Consider the following 21,042-nt stretch of genomic DNA (forward strand, 5'->3'; position numbering starts at 1 on the left):
ATAAGTTTAGAATAACCTCCAAGAGTTTTTAGGAGAGTAAGCCGAAAGGCTGCTTTAATAGGCCATAATGGTGGGAAGAAGAAATCCACATTGAGGATAAGTGGATAAAAAAAAGTGAATAAGAGAAGGATAAAGTTCACAAAGGTGGCGAGACATTCAAAGAATCTATCAAGGCCAAACAAATGTTGAGAGAATGATCGGAAGGAAATCGTTTAACGATCTATCTGCCAATGGATGGGATTGGGAATAAAATAAAGTCCACTAAAATGGTTTAAGAGAAATGTTTCAACGAGCAGGGAGTTGTTGTATCTTTTATTATTTATTTGAAACCAGGCAAGGTAAGGTATGTTTTAAACTTACATGGTTTGACATATGTTATGCAGGAACTGCGGAATGAAGAACTCGTGGAAGGGGCTAAGCCAGATCGTGTGGAATCAATGATTTATCGTTAAAATAGAGTCATACACATAGGAAGGGGGATACCTTTAGGAACTTCGCCAATGGGGCGATCATGTTGTATTTGTTTAAATTCTTCAGAGTCCGAAGTTAAAACAATGAACTTTGTATTAAATTTAGACTCTTTTGTAAGTTATTATAAATAGGTAATACAATTTGTTTTTAACTTAGTGAGGTCTTAGTTTAATCGATAGCCCAGTTTTGTTGTGACGCTCGCACCCGGATCTGACGAACTAGTCAAATAGGGGTGTTCCAGACTTAGATTAAATTATAAAGTGTTAGGTTAAAAGTCCAAGAAACACGTATAATTGGATGTCCTGCCCCTTCTAGTTAGACTAGAAGACTATTTTTCTATTATATAAATATTATTTGTATTTTACTAATTCAACCAAGATTCTCTTATTTCTCCATATAAACAAATGACACTGGTAGAGCTATTTAGATGCCTTTTATACAACTAGTAGAAAATTTATTTTCTATGTATAAACTTTATTGCCTGAGAATCACATTTTTGTCCCTTTTATCGAGAGATAATAGCGAAAAATATTGTTCGTTGAAAGCCGAGGATCTGTCTCGCTCAAAACACAAGTACTTTTCAAAAAAACAAGATATTGCTATAAATATCAACAAACAACTCGATTTTCAAAGTTTTTAATTTTAATTTTAATATAATTTTTACATAAAGTTTAATCGGCTAATATCAATTATCATATTTTTAAAATTAAACTTATATTATGTTTTAATTTTTAACCATATTATCAATTAAACATTACAAATTTAAAAAAATTTCTTTTTGAAATAAAGATTGAATTATCTTAATCTTAAATGGTTCGCAAATATATAAAAATTATTTTAATTAAATATTGCTAATATTAGTTAATATTTCTAATGCTGCATTGATTATTTTCAAGATAGACTATGATATAAAAACTAGTAATAAGGAAATATCTGAACTATTTATTTTTTAAAAGAATTTATATCGAACGTATTGTTCTTAGTAACAGTGAATCAAATTACCATATTAAAAAATAATTATTATATATTTAATGATTTTTAAAATAAATTATATTATTATTTTTAGTGATTTTCACTATGACCTAAATTAAGCATGTGAATATTTAAAATTTACTTTGATAAAATTACCATATGAGTAGGTGGGATTGAGTTAAGTCATCTTCCTTAACTTTAATGACCATTTTGTAGGGAGAGAAGTTCCATATTTAGGAAAAATAAATAGCAGGAAACGTGAATGTTTGTGAGCAGAGCACACCTCCATCATCAGATAAATAATGAAGCTAACATTACAGTCAGCTTGGAAAAGATTAAAACCTTAAAAACATAACACAGTTTCAAATTCAATTCCCTACTCAAAATAAAGATATTTCCCAATGCTTCACAAGGGAATTTAATCATACACTGAACTACAATAAATAGCATTTGAAAACACAGATTTCCTACCATCAACCAAAGCCACCAATTCATATGCTGCACTATTCTAATTCATACAAGACACAAACTAATACCACAGTTAGCAGACTACACCAAGACTAAAAGTACAAATAGACAGAGAGAGAGAGAGAGTACATTTTTACGACATCATCAAGGGCGAGCTCTCTTGTTGCTGCACGACGGGCATTTGTACTGCTTAATGTGCTCGGCTCTAGCTGGAGTGATCTTCACACACTTCCCATGGAACCACTTCTCACATGCATCACAACAAATCCAGAACTCATCTGACGCATAGTTCTCACCACAAGCCCCACACAAGGTCTCTCCATGCTCGTCTTCGTCTTCCTCGTCCAACCCTTGCTCTTCGTCTTTCGGCTGTGATGCTTTTGAATGCTTCGCCTGAGATTCCCGCTGATCAGAACAAAACCAACAGCAAAACAAATAAATAAAGTACCAAAGATGGGAAAACTATTTTGACTACAAAACATAATTATAATAAGCGACTCGTCACTAAGACAATCCTGGATAGCTGCCACTAATATATTCATTAAAAGTATCTATACCATACTGAACAACAAGATTTATGTACGGAAAGTCCTTTTTACCGCTTTTGAGTTGGATTTTGATTTGTTGCTACTATGATTTGAAACCAATGACTTCTCTTTTGTTTGTTTCTTGGCAACACCACCGGTTACAACTTCAAATATTGTTGGAAGATCATTAATCATGTTGAAAAGCCGTTTCCTGTATCGAAGGAGACATTTAATAATCCAATGAATGAACAGAATAAATATTGGTGAAAGATTACCTAGTGGACCCGAGCCTGCCAAAACTAAGTTACAATACAACAGAGGGATTAGACCGCAATGCCGTTAGCATTAACTACGCAAGCAATTTTAATAGCTTAAAGCCCATAATGTGCATTTAATTGGAAAGTAATATATGTAACAAATTATTACTTGTTTTTCAATGTCTCAAACTAATGGCTTCCAGCTTAAGAATGACACATTGCAAGTCACACACATATGTCTCGTTCAATTGATCAAATCATAGAAAATCATTCCACTTAATCAGACAATACAGAACTCGGTTCTGTAGTCAGACAAAAAGATACGCGGAGAAAAGGAAAAGGGAAAATTGAAAAAGGCTATTGGTCAATCTCTAACTTGCTTTTTCTTCAAGTAAGAACATGCTCAAGAGTAAAATTTTGCATCAGTTAACATACCTGTCAGCTTTATCAAATCCAAATCTTGCACCAAAATAGAAGGCAACAGAAAGTAGCCATGCGTCGCTGTGGACAGCAACTAAAGATAGCCAATCCTTTTCTTGCATGCCATCTCTTGCAAAGTTAATACCCAAGGCAGGCTCTGGTAGTTCTGGAGGGACCTCTTCAGCAGGTAAATTGACTTCCCATTGTTCACTTGGGAAGCCATACAAACACAGGTTCTCTTTCTCTGCAAATAAAATAACATAGCTCATGAAGAGAACATGGATGCAAATCAAGAAACCTGCAAAAACTAGCAATAATAGCAAAGGCAGCTAGACTAAAATAATGGTTGGTCAGTAGCAAAAATGTTACCCCATAAAGCCACCTTTGGTTGAATAAGAAAGAAGAACCTACCTCTATGTAGAGTAAAATCTACAATGGACCCCACAATCAAGCACAACTAGCTTTACCATCTTCACTTTAAATTATAATTCATATTTGAATATCCAAAGTGAAAAAAAAAATGAAAAAGTACAGAGAGGAGGCTCAAGATGCAGTTCAATGAAGCAGTATTAACTACATGACCAAATGCCCAAGAGTTTGGTTCACAAATTAAGCATATCAGCACCATACTCTGCACTCCATGTATCATAAAGCAAAGGTAATAGCTATAAAGCTTTAAAGACCACTATCAGCAGGTCCTATCAAAATCCTAGAAACACATGGAGCCTCCAACAATGAAATGCATCAATTTGGTGTCGGCAGCTTGAGAGTGATAAATGCCACAATTCTTAATACATTTACAAAAGATTGAGACCAACTTTATACGCATTACACCCAAAAAGAAAAGTAAAACAAAATATTTTACTTATGTCTAACAAATTAACTTCAAAGTGAAACAAACAAAAAAGAAGAAAGCTTTACCAGGATCACACTGCTGATAAAATTCTTCAACATCTGCAACATGACAGAACCAAACCTTTTAAGCGAACAAATAGATCTCATAAAGATTATTACAAACAAACATAACTTAGAAATACTTTTTCTCTTCGAATGAGAAACAGAAGACAAATTTATCAGTTTGATAAAACCAAAACAAGTAGCACTAAATTCACACATAAATTTACGTTATTTTCTGCTGAACATTTCAGAGCTGATTCAAGTGGAAAAGTGTTCAGCCTAAAATAACAATCTTAAAACCAAATGCCTATTTTTTTAATATTGTTTTGATAATAATATATACTAAATATTGGATTTTGACTAACAATGAATATTACATTTATCCTTTTCAACATTTTCCCAGTGATCATTTAATCAGATGAAGCAAAAATGTAAAATTGAAAATGCAAACTCATTTATGATAAAAGTTCAATTACTTTGAGCTAAATTTGCACTAATTGATTCCAAACTAAAAGTGCAAGCATTATAATCAATTTGCTTCTTAAAGAAAAAAGAATCTCAAAATAATAATAGTAAGATATACGATTAAAAGCTTACTTTTACATTCTATTTACATTTCTAAAACCTACAATATATATTATATATTTAAGCAAGCCAATAATAGAAAAAAATATATTCAAATTTATAGATTAAAGAACGGAAAAAAAAGAACGAAAATTGGAAGGAAAAAATTCTCTCCTTTACAATTTCTCGCCAACCAAACAGAACAGGAAAAAATAAAACAGCAAAAAGAACAAAGAAACACTAAAAGAATAAAACAGAAAGCAACACAACCGCGTTTTTTAAGGACATCGAAGAACAAAAAGGATTGAAACCCAAAACAACATTTACTTTTAATTGTTAATATGATTAAAAAGATTAAAATTTTCAATATTAAAACGGAGCTGTCAAGGAGAAAGAAAAAAAAAACAGTAGCTTTCAGTTTTTAAATTTGAGTGTTTTTTATTTTTCTGAGGAAACAAACAGAAGAAAACCTGTGGTGAGAGCTTTGATCATGCCAGCTCTTCGTCCTTTGAAATCCCTAAAAACTTCTTCAACTGTGCGAGGATTATACTGAGCTCCTCCTCCTTCCATTTCTCTCTTTCTCCGTTCGAAGACCCAAAAAAGAAAAAAGAAAGTTTCTTTCTTTCTTTTGCTATGAGCGAAAACGAGACGCCATTGTTTTTTTTCTATTTATATTATGTTTTTACATTAATTAATTAATTATTTGTTTTGTTTTGTTGTTTGATGGCTGCCGAGCGGAGGGGGATAGAGTGGGGGCATGGTTTCATGTTAGAGCGGATTTGAATCTGGGTTTGGTGGTCGGGTTAACTATATTTGAGAGAAGGGTGTTGAGTCCGACTGATGACGTGGAGGTTCGAGAGAGACACGTCATCTTCTGGTTTGTTTTTGAAACATTGAATAGAGAAATAAATTAGAAGGGTAAACAAAGTTCAAACAAATAAAACGCCTAAATCTCAAGGTAACTCAAGTCAGCAGCAGCAGGATCTTCAAATAAATCCAACCCTACAAACAGTGGGGTTAGCCTTCAGACGAATATCCCGATAGTATGAAATAGAGACGTCAAAGTTATTTATATATCTCTTTTTTAATAATTTAATATTATATCAATATTTTTATTTTTAATTTTACTATTTGAAATAACATTTTTGTTTCATACCCTCTTATTTCTCGATCGATGCTTCCCACCATCCAATCCAATTAATTTATACATCAGCATTTATTTCTGCTTGAGATCTAAAAAATTCCATTTTCCCTATATCAATCCCAATTAAAATTGGAGAAAGCAATTGTCTGAAACTTTTGAACCCAAAATCTCCGCTACTCACCGAAAAAGACAAACAATAAAATTCAAACTAACCATTTTCAAGATTCAAGAAAATCAAAGTCTTCGTATCTTTATCTATAATTGATAGAATAGATGATGATGACGACGAAGGCAAAAGAAATTTAATATCTTCAACGAGATCTAAAGAAGTGAGGAACAGAGAGTCATTAAGCAAACTTGGGGAAGAGAAACTAGAATGTTGTGGGATAATCAATTAAGAACGAGGATCGCTCAAAAACAAAATCAATCAAGTCCAGTGAAATTTCGGTCAAATTCTGATCAAACAACAAAAGTTTCATGTGCAGGCATAGTGATGCAAATTTGCAGCCCCTTTCAAGAAAAAAAAAATTGATGATATTTTCTTGTTTAAGTATTAATTGCTTTAAGACTCAAATGGCGAAAGAAAAAGGAGATTTGATACTCTCTATCAATCTTTGATCAAATCCAGTACTGCATTTATAATTTTTTATCAAAAATGCAGATTTTCAACGAATATGAATGCACTACACAGGTTTGCCGGCAAGCAATACTCAGTAGGGTTCTTTTATACAAAGTAGGTTTTTAGTTTATTTTTGTCCATGAATATGGATAGATTTAATTAGTTGCGCTTATAAGTCACATAGTAGGAAGGGTTTATAGAATAATTTTTCCATTATATCTTCATTCATTTTAAGGGATAAAGTAACATTTTGTCCTCCAATTTAATTTTTTTTTTAAATTTGATGTTTGATTTTTCTTTTAGTTCAATTAATTTTAGAATTTGGCAAAAAAATTAATTTTGTTTCATTTGATGATGTGACGTTTTGAACTTATCACCACTTAATATATTTTTTATATAAAAATTAAATTTTAAGATGATAGTTATAATATTAGATTGTCACTTTATCCAGCAAGATAAAAATTGAGAATAATTTCCAATTTCCAACATTAATGTGAATAAAAAAAGTTTGAAAAAAATGTAAAGTTCATCAAATGTTGTTTAATCTTTAAAATAAAAGACATACAGCTCTATGAAAGTCATCCGAGTAAAGATTAGAGGTGTCTATGAGTCAGTTAAGTCGGGCTTAACCAAAGCTTAGGTCTTTTTTTAGGTTTGGACTCGACTTAAAAAATGGATTTAAAACTTTATTTAAGTCTAACCCGGATAAAAATACTAAAACACGGACTCGACTCAGCCCACAATTTTATATAATTTTTTTAAATATATAATACATAAAAATATTAAAATAAATATTTTTCAACAAATTAAAAATAATTTTTAAAAAATTATGTATTCTTAAATAACATTATATAAATGTAACTTAACAAACACATATCTCTAAAATAGTAACAAAATTAATAATAAAATAAAATAATAGTTATACAATATCTAAATAATAACAATAAAATAATAGCAACATTGAAATAATAGTAAAATAGTGAAAAAATATCAGTAAAATACTAAAAAAGTAATAATTTTTTTTTTACAAATTTGAACCGTGTTGGGATAGAGGCAAATTGCATTTCAATCTCTCTATCGAAAAATGAGTAAATTAGTCATTATACATTTTGAAACGTGCAAATCAACCCCTCCAATAAATTTTTTCTGTTAAATGATGACATGACACATTAATTTAAATGATACTTACTATTTTAAACCCTGAACTATAATTAAAATATCATTTAATTTTCTTTAACTCTAAAAATTAAAAAACAAATCATTAAAATTTATCTGTTGACATGAAAATGATGGACCAATTTCAATTTTTAAATAAAAAATTTAAATAATTAGAGTTATTGTTGAGAAAAATTAAAAAATATTTTAACTATAATTTAAAGACGAAATTAATAATTAACTATTTAAATTAAAATACCACATTATCCTTTAACTATAAAATTTCACAGAAATTAATTTATATATTTTAAAATTTTAAAATGTATAATCTGTAATTCTACTTCTTTTTAATAGGAGAATAACGAATCAAATGTTTACTCTTGAAATAATTAAAATTCAATTAAAAATATAAAAAGTCAAAGAGTAAAAATTAAAATTTAATTTGTTAATTACAATTTCATATAATCTCTTCAATCACTCGAAAGTCAGCACCTCTCATCGCGTGCCGCCCCACCCACGGGGCTAATACTTTTACCGCAGATTTGGCGTATCTAGGAATTGAAAGTGTATGATCTGATGTCCAGCCATGCATTTTTATCTTATGTTCTTAATAATACCACTAATCACAAATTCATTAAATGTCTTCAGAACGAAAACATAACAGTAAAAAAGACAACAGGCTACAAGTTCTTGTAAAGACATAACTGATCCATGTCCATGGTTTTGAAACGGTCTGATAATAAAACTAAACTAAACAGCAAATTAAACAGAGCCAAGGATGACTTCCCATGGGAACAAAGCAGTCACCATTTTTCAGTGGAGCACCAAATACAGGACTGCTCGGATGAGGATTCATTAACTCATCTATCCACAGAGACGATGATGGAGGTTCCCACCACCTTGCATATCGCCAGTATGAGCAGGCATGGGTCCACCAATGTGAGAAGAATATGTAGAGAACCTGAAATCAGCCTGCTGGAATATTTCATCACTGTTGGAAGCAGTTGTGACGTCGGAGCAAGAGGCAGTCGAAGCAGCATCTTTGTAATTTTCCAGCTGATGAACTTCTGATTTGAAGTACGTATCCAGTCCATTGCTTGTAGTAATACCCTTCGATTCTTGGAGCTTCTTTGTGTTGAGAAATCGCCCACCGTTTCCTCTAGCCCTTTTTAAAGCGTGAAGATGTCGAGACTCATGCAGATATGGCTGCAAACATTTATAAAAAGAACTTCCGACGTAATATCTTTGTAAGCCAATTAGCCAGACTACCATCCTAGGCGAAGTTGCAGTTCACGTGCAGCAAGAAGGAAAAACTTGAAGAAACACACCTTTCGAACTTTGATGAGTTTGTTCTGAGCCTCAAGCTTCGCACGATATTGTCTTCGCCTAAGAATAGCCTGATATTGCTTTGCATTAACATAGATAGGTTCATCTTGTGTAAGCTCCAGAGGCAATGGAACACGTGCAGGGAGCATAGCCATTGTACGCTGATGATGAATCTGCTAGCAATGCAATGAGCCAATGACAAATATCTCACAAATGGATAACAAAGAAGACACATTTTTGCCTCACACATAACAAGTTGCGTGCCTTAAATAGATTTTCCTGACCTATGATGTTGAATTCATATCTACGGCAACAAGGTTACATTTACAGTAACTGAAGACTAGATCTTATATCTGGTATCGATGTCTAGGTTCTTTCAACTACCTTTCTCTTACGAGATTCCTCAAAGTGCAGACTATCTTTACAATGATCACAAGGAAAGGTATAAGTGACTCCTGAAGATATCACTTATGGTGTTCAATAAGATTTAAAAGCAACAATACTCTTTTCTATAGATTGATGTTATGCCAAAGCGAAGTGCCTGCCATCAAACAGACATAAATGCGGTGTAAGAACGGGGAACCTAATGAACACAAAAGGATTCTTACCATAGCTTGCGGTGTGTAAGCAGAAGCTACCACACCACCAAAATACGGATCAGCATAATGAAGTGGAATATGAGCCTGCAGCATAGAAAATGATATCTAAGCCTATGATACAATGTACAACACATAGCAGCCAAACCACATGAGTAGTTAACTAATAACTTACAATCGATTTGCTATAGTCAACTTGAGAAGGAGGAAGGACACATTCCTGAGTTCCCATTGAGGTGGCTAATTTAGTATAATCTCCAACAAGCTTCCCATGCATTTCATTACCTCCTGAGCAAATTTAAGAACAGCTAATTAGATATACCCGGTGACAAGAGAGGAAAAAGATCCCTTTACTTTTAACATATGAATTAGTAATATTGTGTTAAGGGAAGCTCTGCCACAAATGTAGCAGTATATCAACATCTACAGCCAGGTAGCACAGTGGAACCTGAAAGTTCCTTTTGCATATAGGCTTGCAACTCGCTTGTTCTATTTTACTCAATTTAGTCAGAATATAAAAGAAGTCAGTCCATCTGAACATGCACATAAAATCTAAGATACTTGCTAAGCAAAAGAAACACAGATTAAGGAAAAAAATATCACAAGGATTGAATCATTATCCAAAAATGCTACTTCAGGTTACTGGGGAAAATATAAAGACCTGATGATGCTGAAATTAAACTTTGCTCATAAAGATTGCTATCACCAGCACTAGCGACTTCAGGACAAGATTGACAAGTTGATTGAGTTGATGATGAGTCCTGGTCTTGGAATTGAAAACTTAGCTGCTTGTTGTTATTCAAGTATTGAGGCAGAAGTCCCATCTTCAAGCTTAAATTTTCAGAAATACTTGAATGCTGAACATGAGATTCAGTTGAGTTTTCCCAAGATGAGCAGCCAACAACATAGGTGCTCATTGAATGAGAACTGACAGTAGAATCCTTCTTATTTTGCATTGTTGTAAACTACTGTTCCAAGATATCTCAACTTATGAGGAAGCTCAAAAGGATCTATGAAAATGTTGAGACAAAATCTTTGCTGCTATTTGTTAAATCTGTACGATTCAGTGACCTAGCATCAAACCACAAATTGTCATTGTGCTTGCTAGATATTTAAATTAGAAAAGAAAGAAAGAAAGAAATGATCAAAATGCTTCTTTCATGAGGTATAGGAAAATTTATATAACCAACTTAATTTGACTTCAACAGATAGAGAGGAACATGTATAGAGAGCAATTTGACCTTAAAAGCAATCATGTTATACTGCTAAATTCAGATACAAAATATGAAGTGGTGAAAAGAAGGCTCACTAGGATTCTCTAACACATCCATAGAACCATAAAAAAATTTCATGAGTTCCATACACTCCATTGCAGTTCATCATCTGAAGTTACAGTTACTCATGCCTTTCAAATTGATTAATTAGACCACAAATCTAGAACAAATCTTGTCTTGAGGTAATAGTACCTCACTCAGCATGGAAACAATTTCACAATGAAGCAACTTTAAATCATAAGCGTAAATAAGGAAAACGAAATAGCAGGTGCCTAACATTGAATTGTTTGATACAAGAACACCAAATATTATCAATAGTTTACCCCAATAATAAGATTTAGAAAAGGACAATAGGAAGGGGGAGGAGAACATAAGGGCAGAGAAAGGTAAATGGATTCTTGGTCAAATCAGTTATACATAACCTCAAACCCAAAAGCCCTTCCATGCATGCAAACCCAGCAACAAAGTATCCAAAGAAAGAGCTCAAAGTTGAACCAAAAACAACAAAAGAGAAACTTTAGAAAAAAAAATAAAAAAAAGAACCCATTGATCAGCTATAGAAGTGAATTCCAACCCGCCATCTCAGACACCAAATCCAATCATATTCAAAGGCTATAACCTTATAGACACCAAAAACTTTCTAAGCATATAATCTGTACAGAAAGATACATATATAGATAATAAATACTAGATTAAACAAAACAAAAAAAAAAAAGTAAAAGAACCCCAGAAGAACAAAAGCCAAGTAAATAGAAAGAAAAAGAAAGGAGAAAAAAAATTACCTTGGGGATTTTGATGAAGTAAAAGAGAAATAACACAAGTGAGCACTGTTTTACTAAGCTTGAATCCAGTGCATGTCTCCCCCTTTTCACCTCACACTTTCTCTGTTTCTCAAAGGTCACTCTTTTATCTTTTGGATCTTTTTTTTTTATATTATTCAAAAAAACAGAACAAAAAAGTAAACACCAGCTTGGATAATATTGTTTACATATCTTCTAAAAAACCTTTTTTGAAAAGAAAAGAAAAAGTTATCTGTTTAGTTTAGTAGCTCACCAGCGTTATCTCTCCTCTTCCTCCACAACCACCACCGCCATCAGCGTCGCTCCAGCTACTTTAAAATGGTGCTCAGCTCACTGTTGTTTTTAAGCTGGGTTTCATTATTTTATTGAGTAATATTGTTGGGTTGTTTTCTTGTCGTGTTGTGGTGAGGTGTAATAAATTGTTTTCTGTAATCAAATCTTCTCTCAGCCAGAACTGTTGCAAACGTCTTTTTCGTCAGCACTTTCCTCACGCGCTCTAGAATCGCGTGCTTTTTCTACTTCTCTCTTCCGTTTTTTTCTTTAAGTTTTAACTAAGGTTATTATATATTATCTTTAGAAGTTCGAAATTAAACTATATATTTATATTAAAGTTAAAATGTAATTTATTAGTTTTAATAGTTTTATTTTTATAATTTTTAAAATATTAAATAAAAATATATATTATATTTAGAGAGATTAAAGTACATTTTTATTATTTATTAAATTAAAATCTTATAAATTTTATAAGATCAAAATTAAAATTTAAATTTTAGGATAAGGACTCCTACAACCCTTTTAGTACCACTCCGTATATCATGGTATCTAAATTTAGAAATTTTATCTACTTGATATCTAAATCCTTTTTACTTAATTTATAACTAAACTTGAAAATTGTAAGTCAAGTTGATACATTTTTAAGTATTTAACCAACATGGTTAAGTTTTTCATTTCAACTAATCAAATTATGCTAGATATAGTATTATTAAAGAAAATGATGGTGTGGTTAACTTGAATGGATTAACTTCGAAAAGCCAAAGCTGAAAAACTTGGAAAAAAAAAAAAAGCTAATCCACATTTTTCAACATTTGATCCATTTTTCATTCATTTCTTAGCAATATATTTATTTTCAATTGTTATGTAAGGAAATGTTGACTATTGTTTCTATTATTTTTATGTTATTTCCCTAGGCTTTTGGACCGTTGATAATGTGCAGTGTTTTGGTTCAACGAACCATTAATGAAATGATGTGTTTTATTATGTTTTCTTATGTTAATAAAATGTTGTGTATTGGAAGAAGGATACAATTGTCAAGAAATAGTAACAATAACCGCCCTTGTAACAGTTGCACTATTTCTTATTTAAGTGAAATGGTTATAGAGAGAAATAATTATGCATTCAGTGGAATAGAATTTCGTTTCCTCTCTTTTCTCTCCCGAGTCTCTTCCTTCATCTTCCCTCTCTCAATTACTTTTCTCTCATCTCTTTAGCTCTTCTATAACATAGGTATCAGAGCTAACTCCATGGTTGGTGAAGGAGTGACCACCTAACTTCAAAAGGAAATGGGCCACCTTCAAGAGAAAGTTGTTCAACTTTAGATTGAGCTTTCCCATTGGGACACTAAGCTTGACTCGCGCTTGAAAGAGCTTAGGGAAGAACTCAAAGGTGAAATCTAGTATGAATTGCAAGCCTTGTTGAGCAATATTTGGGCCATTCCTCTTCTGCTATTGCTACTGCTACTAGGTTTTCTCAGGACAAAGGGAAAGGAATTCTGGTGGGTTCTCCACCTGGTTATGATTTTTTCTCCCATGGTAGATTTGGGATGCATGGGAACACCTTCGTGAATGAGTCACTTGGAAGCTCTCTTACAACCTTATAAACTTAAATGTCCAAGGTTTGATGGTACAGATTTTCGAGGTTGGTGGTTAAAACTTGAGTAATACTTTAAGGTTGAAGGTGTAATCGGCAGTGCCAAAATGAAAACTGTCATGTTACACTTGGAAGGGAAAGCCCTTGACTGGCATCATTTCTATACCTAGAAGCAAGGATTTCACTTACTCACTTGGGATAATTATGCTCAAAGTCTAAAAGAAAGGTTTGGTTCTAGTTCCCTCCTTGATCCTATGGCAAAATTGGACTCGTTCAAGCAATAAGATTCAGTAGACCAATATTATTATGTTTTTGTAAGTCTCTTTAACCACCTTCAATTACTTAAGACTTATGTTTTAAGAATCTTTACTATTATCTTGAAAATAGAGATTGGAGAGTACCTGTAATTGTTTAATCTTAAAATATTCGTAGAAGGCTTCTTGATTGGTAGGCAAGTTAAAGGTATTTTACTGAGTAATCAGAAGAAATGATTTTTAGTAGGGAGTGGAAGGTATCCTATACTGCCAACTTTACTCTCTACTCCACAAGCTACCACTACTATGAGTCACACTCTTGTTTCTAGTGGGAATTCCTAAGTTGCCACTAGTTAAAAAGGGTTTACTAAGTCCCTATCATAATCTGATATGGAAGATAGAAAGAAGAAGGGCTTATGTTTTTGGTGTGCAGTCAAGTACACCCCTGGTCACAAGTGCATGAAGTTCCAATTGTATCAATTGTTGTTGGATCCTTAATCAAATTGTGATAATGAAGTAAAGAGTCCACAATTTGAAAATTTCCAAAATTGCCAAGAATATCTTCAGTCCACTAAGCAGAAGGGGGAGACCTTCTCCCATTCTATTTTGTCTTTACATTCCATTCAAAGATCGTAAGGTCACAACACCGTAAGGATCGTGGCTCAAATTGGCGCCCCTTAGGTTATCATTTTGGTGGGTTCAAGTAGCACTTACAATTTTGTGGACCAAAGCTTATGAGACAGCTTTGTTTACTTGTAGAACATTATTGGAAGCTTAAAGTCACCATAGTTGATGGGTTCAAATAGTTCATTGGAGAGCACAAGGGAGTCATTTCATCACTGATTTCATGGTCTTACCACTAAAGGGTTGTGACTTAGTGTTGGGAATCCAATGGTTGTTGTACCTAAAGTCCAATGTTTGGAACTATGCCTCCCTTACAATGCAATTTTCCTACCAAAGGTAGACTTGCACATTACAAGGCATAATGCCTAGTGCAATTCAACTCATGATTGCCACCCAATCATTCAAGTGCTTCTCATTGTTGGGACTGCTGGAAAATCGAGTTCGAAAAACATAACGGAAAATAGGTTTAAGGGAAAACCCAAGTTTAAAAAAAATCAAAATCAAAAACAAAAATAAGAACTTGGTTTTGTTATCTAAATGAACACTTAATCAAAATCATACTTTTATGATTTGTTTAGGATGAACTTTTCGACCAAATAGTCTTCTACGCTATCCTCAAGCTCACGTCTATCGAGTGTGGGCTCACTTCGAATTAGAAAAATTTTCACAAAATTATCAATAGGGAAATTTCATAATTTATCTAAACCTTTGGGGTCAAGTTGTAAATAACAATAATATTTCTAGAATATTTCTGAAATAATTTCAAAAAATTCTCTTTAAATTTTCTTGAATTCAAGTGTTTGAAAATAATGACTCATGTTTTCTTTTATTTAGGGAGAGTTTAGAAAGAGTACAACTAGGATTAGAGTTCAACTAAGCTATTTAGCTTAACACATAGGTTGAAGTCGAAAAGAAAGGTAGAAATGGTCCGAGACATGCTCGTCCCATCACATTACCTGGCTTGGTAAAGAGTACGATTTTGCATTTTGAGGTTAGTATGGCATGTACATAGGCTTAAAGTGTACAAGTTTAAACTTGAAATTAAAATGACGAGTTAAAACTCTTACAAATATAAGACCTCTTCATAATAAGCAAAAAACTTTCTTTCTCATTGCTAAAAATAAATCATGGAAGTGACTAAATATTATCAATTGAATTAATTTACTGCTAACTTATATGCTAAAACATATGTAAAAAAATAATACTTCTACCAAACATATCATTATATTTCAAGTTGTAAAAGATATAAATTTTGAAATTTACATTAGAGTTCATCAAATTCTTTTTAGATCAATCTTTTCATCCCTTGAAAAGCATATTGTAAAAAAAACTGTGCATGGTGAGTATTAGAGGTGTCCATAGGCCGGGTTGGATCGGGCCTAACTAAAAATTTAAGCTTGTTTGCTAGGCCCATCAATATTAAATTTTTATATTATTTTTATATAATTTTTAGATATATCTAATACATCAAAAATACTAAAAACATCAAAATAAATATTTCTAACAAATTGAAAATAAATTTTAAAAATATATACTTAAATAACACTAAGATAGATGCAACTTAACAAGAAAATACCTCTAAAATAATAACAAAATTAACAAATGTCTCTAAAATAATAATAAAATTAACAATAAAACAAGTTTTATATAATATCCAAATAATAATAACAAAATAGTAAAAAACAACAAGAAAATAACATTAAAAAACAAAAGTGAATTCAGGTTGGGCCTAGACTAAAAATATCTTACCTGTGACCCAACCCGTTTCTTAAGCGAACTTTTTTTTTTGTCCAAACTTATTTTTTGAACCTATATTTTTCCTAAATTTTTTCACATTTTTGGCGAATATTCAAGTAAGACCAACAGGTCTAGTGAGTACAAGAGATTCAATGTTTTAGAGCCATTACTTTTTATTATAATTGATGGTTACGAATCATTTCAGAAATGATTAATTTCTGATAATTAATTAAACAATCCACGTCTTTCTGATAAGTAATTAAATGACAAATATCAACCACAGCAAGATATCAAGTTACCGTGAAACTCCTAAATTTTTTTAGTTACTTTCTCAAGATTTTCACATGAATAACAGTTTCAATAGTCTTTTTTTTTTTTTTAAGTACAAAGGGAGTACGAGATTGCATCAACTGGAAAAATATATCGAGTCTTTTTTCCAGTTGGAGATCTAATCTAAATAGTTTCAAGTTTTTTGGCTACCTATGGTGCAATCAAAACTGAATTGGGATAAGAGGTAAGGTTCCTCACCGGCAACATATGCTGGCCAAATTAGCAGTGCTTTTAGTGACAATACTACCTATATAAGCTTTAATTGGGCAAATGAGTACACTTAACCTAATCCATTTTCAGGAAAATCAAATAAAAATGATCCTGCAGCCACATGCAACTTAAACTGTAGATAAGATTTACTGCATAGATTAGGATTCCAAGACAATCTATTGGCCTTCGGGAAAAATGCATCTAATCCATTGCCAATAATAATAGGAATTCTAGAAAACAAAATGGTTTACTCTGAACCAAACCATTAAGAGTACAAGGTAAGAGCACCAAAAACCACCAAAACATATAACAATAAAATTAAAGAGAAAAACACTATTTAGCAGCAGCTTGGACTTCTGCTGCTGCAGCTTCAAAAGTCTCACCAGGTACAAGATCTGGTACCTCCTCATCATCCTCTTCCTGAGTGGCGACTGCACCAGTACCGGTACCCTCACCAGCACCAGGTGCCTGCTTCTGGAATTGCTCTGCCAATTTCCTCAAGTTGTCCAAGTTATCAGGTCCTATAAGTTATAGAATAAGGGTCAAAACAGCCGATATCAATTTACAATCACCCAAAAAAGAAAACACAACTGTTCAGGGTCAAGTGCACATACCCAACTGGTTGATGATTCCAGGGAGAATATCCTGCAATTCTGGAAACCAGGAAAACACACGTCAGATCAACAAAGGTAATGATGCCTTTCAAGTTAAATTTCCTTTTTATCAACTATGGGAGCCTTTAAGGTTAAGAGATGCATACTCTTTGTCTGAGGAGAGCCACTAACAACCCAGGTGTTTGCAGCAATAGAAGCTTGAACTGATATATAGACCATCACATGTTAGTTTATTGTGCAAAAACCTTTTGAGAATATTGTTTGAAAAATAAGTATGAATCTTAGTTCAAATACACGCAGTCCACTTCAATAAGGCTGTATCTACCTTTGGGATTAATAAACTGGATAACAACATCATCCTTGAATATGTTGACTTCCTCAATTGCAGGAATAGCATTCACTCCTATTCTCTTAAGGGTGCTCTGCAATCGTTTGTCGTCGGTGGTGGTTGTCTTGTGGACAGCCTTCTTCTTTCTATTAACACAAGTCAAAATAACAAGATAATAGTTAACATACAAATTACAAAGAGACATCAAAATTCAACCACCTCTCTCCCCCTAAATATTGAACAACAATTACATCCTATATTTGGAGAATATAAAGCAAAAAACTTAACATAGCTACCCTATCCAATGTAATTCCAAACCATGAACATACCTTCTCATGCTACCCTTCCCACCAGTGCGGACTGCACCAGCCATTTTCATGAGCCTTTCCTTGTTCATCTGCCCATAGGAGTAAATAGCAAATCAATAAAAAATTTGACAAATCAAGACCCAGGATACACACAATAAAAATACTTGAGGTAACAAGCTTATCAAAAGAACTAAAACAAACAAATCAAACACAATATGATGCATATGAAACAATCAAGCACCATACAATAGGCAAGAAAATCTAGGGAAACACAAACGAAATCAACTCCTAACTCACGCCTTATCCTTTTCCATGGCTGTCATTTTTTTATGTGAAAAAATCAGGAAAAAAAAGGGTGAAAACAAAAATAGACAATGCAAATTTAAAGAAATATAAAAACTTTAGAACAATATATAAAAAAATATCACTGGCCCCAATTTACTAACTGTAATTGTATTTAATAGTTAAAGCATAAAGTATAAACTAAGCTAAAAATTTAAACAAACAAACATAAACCTTTGGCAGATGAAAGGAATATGAAAGATAAGCTTTTTTACACAATACTTCCCGCAAAATTTATAAACAAAAGGGTCACCCAAAACAATCTAAAGATAAGAGATCAGCCATTGATTGAAATTAGAATAACAGATATGAAATAAATTTAACTGCTTTTTTTTTAATTCAAAACGTAGATGCCAAATGATAAAAGAAAGAGATAATTAAGATATTGAAACCTTTACGGTAGGAGTATTGAACTGGATATGCCGCGACTTGGACTGCAACTACAGCTGGAAAAGATAGGGTAACAAAATAGGGTTTACTTAACCCAGTGAGAAGAGCACGCTTAAGTTCCTGTCCTCAAGCTCCAACTTTTATGCCTTTAGGGTTTTTATCTCCGCCGTTGGATTTTTAGTATTTTGATCTGATGGTTCAGACGCCCTCAAGCTTCATCTTTTATTACGTCGTTCATTCCCATTTCCGTTTTATTTTACTGGGACAAATCTCATAATTATTCTTAAAACTTTGATTTAGCGTGTAATTTTATATGTAAATTTTAATTTTGTGTAATTATATATAATTTTAATTGTGCTTTAAATTTATATATTAAATTTTTATTTTAATTCAATTATATACACTTAAATAAATATATTAAATTATTTTATATTAGATAAATATGAATATTTATATATGTAATATATATACATAAAATGATGTTATATCAATAACAAGATTAATAATTTGTGAGAATTGTATCAAATTAAAATTTAATGAATAAAATTGTAAAAATTAAAGTTAATGTATAAAATTGTTTTATCCCTATTTCATTTTGGGTTAATAGAATTTCAACCATATGCCCTCTTTCTAAATAATTACTATCGTACCAATAGATCATTATATTAGGGATAAATCCCAAAACTATATATGAGCAATGGTGTAATGTTATATATAAACTTTAATTTTGTGTAATTTTATACATTAGATTTTGATTTAATTCAATTTTGTAAATAACTAACATCACTATCAAGATAATATCATTTTACATTTACATATTAAATACACAAATAATTAGACTTATCCAACATAAAAATAAATTAATGAAGACATTTCTTTACATGTGTAGAATTGAATCAAAATCACAGTTTAATGTGTGTAATTGCATAAAATCAAAATTCATGTATCAAATTGCACATTGAATCAAAGTTCATGTATAACTTTCATATTTATCAATTGTATTAATTTAACCATTACATGTGAATAAAAAATGGAGTAAATTACGCCTAAGGTCACTAACTATTTCTAAGTTTATGTAACATCCCTTTATCTGACTTAATCGTCGGGTCTATGCTACAGGATACCATACTTGTTACTAGAGCAACTTCGATCAATTACATTCAATTTTTACTCTTGAACACTTATTTACGAGTAATACATGCAGATGATGGATATATAATCATTTTCGGATCTTATACGAGCTTGAGAAAGCTTTTTTGCTAACCCGAGGTCGAATTAGAACCAAATTGTAATGTTTTCAAAATCTTAGGTTGGCGTTAAGACTTCGGGGGTTCCCCATCGCAACATGACTGTATATTGCAAATGATTCAAACTGTACCAATTCAAAATGATCTAACCAATTGGCAAGTTCACTTTCAACCTACTAAAAACATAAAAACACATTTTCAATACCTCATATACTACCACGAATATTTCATTCCAACTAATTCATCAAATTGACTATTCAATTCAAAAACTAACCATAACATACAAGTCAATTTCTATCATTTAAGTCATTAAACTACATGCCTTATATAGATGCATAAGAAAACTTAACATTTCAACTACTATACTAATTATTTTTACACCATTAACCATTTCCAAAATACCAATTCTAACTTCAAATATTCACAATATCACATATTATACCAAAAACCGACACAAACTAGGTACATGTCATATATTAAACAAAATGGTATTATACAAACATTGCTGAGTCGAGGATCTCTGGCTGAATGTTGAAACCACTTCCAATAATTTCGGAATTAACCTATACCTGCACACGGAGAAAACAAACCATACACTAAGCAATAAAGCTCAATGGTACTTTTATGATTCAAGATTAAATATCTTAAACGCCAGCAATTGACCACAAAGTATAAATACATTAGCTAACCGATTTATATTCTATCATGCCAAACAATTTCATTATCAATTACATATAGAAGTATACATATGGAAATTTAGCAAATCAATCCATTCATCATTACAATAAAATTGACCAATTCATTCTAATTGTCAAATGTCATACTTTATATTATTTAAACATTCCACACCACTTATGAAACAAACATATATACCTTTAACATTAAGCCATCCAATTTCATGATCAATTAGCATTATTTACCTTTTAACTTACCATTCAATCCCTTTCTAGAGTCTACCAATCTATTCGTACTCATTTCGGCCTCCAGGACTCATTTCCAACAATTTTCATAATCTCTTTTGTTTACTCTCTTTAAAATGAATCACATATATCACGAGTCACATAACAACACACATATAGTTCCATATACATTTATCAATTCACAAACTCATAACAATCTCATATAGTTCATTTCATCACCATGTCCAATTATCGACCTATTTCATTAAATATCCAAGTTTCCAATTTAATTTATAATGTTTCGCCCGATAGACTTTAGTAAACAGACTTGGATATACGGGTGAACTAAGCTACTTGTTTGAGCTGAAAATACAATAGGTTACCCATCCAGGTTAAACATGTG

The 21,042-nt window shown here is 32.0% G+C and overlaps 3 protein-coding genes across 4 annotated transcripts; all 3 read right to left on the reverse strand.

The window, feature by feature from the left end:
- Positions 1-1,803: 1,803 nt before the first annotated feature.
- On the reverse strand, positions 1,804-5,594 carry LOC108487005 (PHD finger protein ALFIN-LIKE 3-like). Of its 2 annotated transcripts, none has more exons than XM_053020428.1 (5): positions 5,047-5,594; positions 4,037-4,069; positions 3,131-3,359; positions 2,511-2,649; positions 1,804-2,304 (listed from the first exon to the last, which is right to left on the reverse strand). In XM_053020428.1, exons 1-5 carry the CDS (start codon positions 5,144-5,146, stop codon positions 2,056-2,058), a joined length of 750 nt encoding a protein of 249 aa, XP_052876388.1. In that variant the 5' UTR covers positions 5,147-5,594; the 3' UTR covers positions 1,804-2,055. The 2 variants fall into 2 exon arrangements, with proteins under 2 accessions (XP_052876388.1, XP_017646687.1); XM_017791198.2 differs by having other exon boundaries at positions 1,804-2,316; positions 5,047-5,447.
- A 2,491-nt stretch (positions 5,595-8,085) lies between these two features.
- Positions 8,086-11,915, reverse strand: LOC108487057 (nuclear transcription factor Y subunit A-3). The gene is made up of 7 exons (XM_017791277.2): positions 11,744-11,915; positions 11,473-11,609; positions 10,078-10,487; positions 9,592-9,704; positions 9,429-9,503; positions 8,823-8,993; positions 8,086-8,700 (listed from the first exon to the last, which is right to left on the reverse strand). The coding sequence occupies exons 3-7, from the start codon at positions 10,370-10,372 to the stop codon at positions 8,359-8,361; spliced, it is 996 nt and encodes a 331-aa protein (XP_017646766.1). The 5' UTR covers positions 10,373-10,487; positions 11,473-11,609; positions 11,744-11,915; the 3' UTR covers positions 8,086-8,358.
- Positions 11,916-16,690: 4,775 nt separating this feature from the next.
- LOC108487268 (nascent polypeptide-associated complex subunit beta-like) lies at positions 16,691-18,683 on the reverse strand. The gene is made up of 6 exons (XM_017791567.2): positions 18,496-18,683; positions 17,783-17,850; positions 17,451-17,599; positions 17,272-17,328; positions 17,126-17,164; positions 16,691-17,032 (listed from the first exon to the last, which is right to left on the reverse strand). Exons 2-6 carry the CDS (start codon positions 17,848-17,850, stop codon positions 16,845-16,847), a joined length of 501 nt encoding a protein of 166 aa, XP_017647056.1. The 5' UTR covers positions 18,496-18,683; the 3' UTR covers positions 16,691-16,844.
- Between the last annotated feature and the right edge of the window lie 2,359 nt (positions 18,684-21,042).

This window comes from Gossypium arboreum, chromosome 10 (genome assembly GCF_025698485.1).
Source record: "Gossypium arboreum isolate Shixiya-1 chromosome 10, ASM2569848v2, whole genome shotgun sequence".
NCBI lineage: Eukaryota > Viridiplantae > Streptophyta > Magnoliopsida > Malvales > Malvaceae > Gossypium > Gossypium arboreum.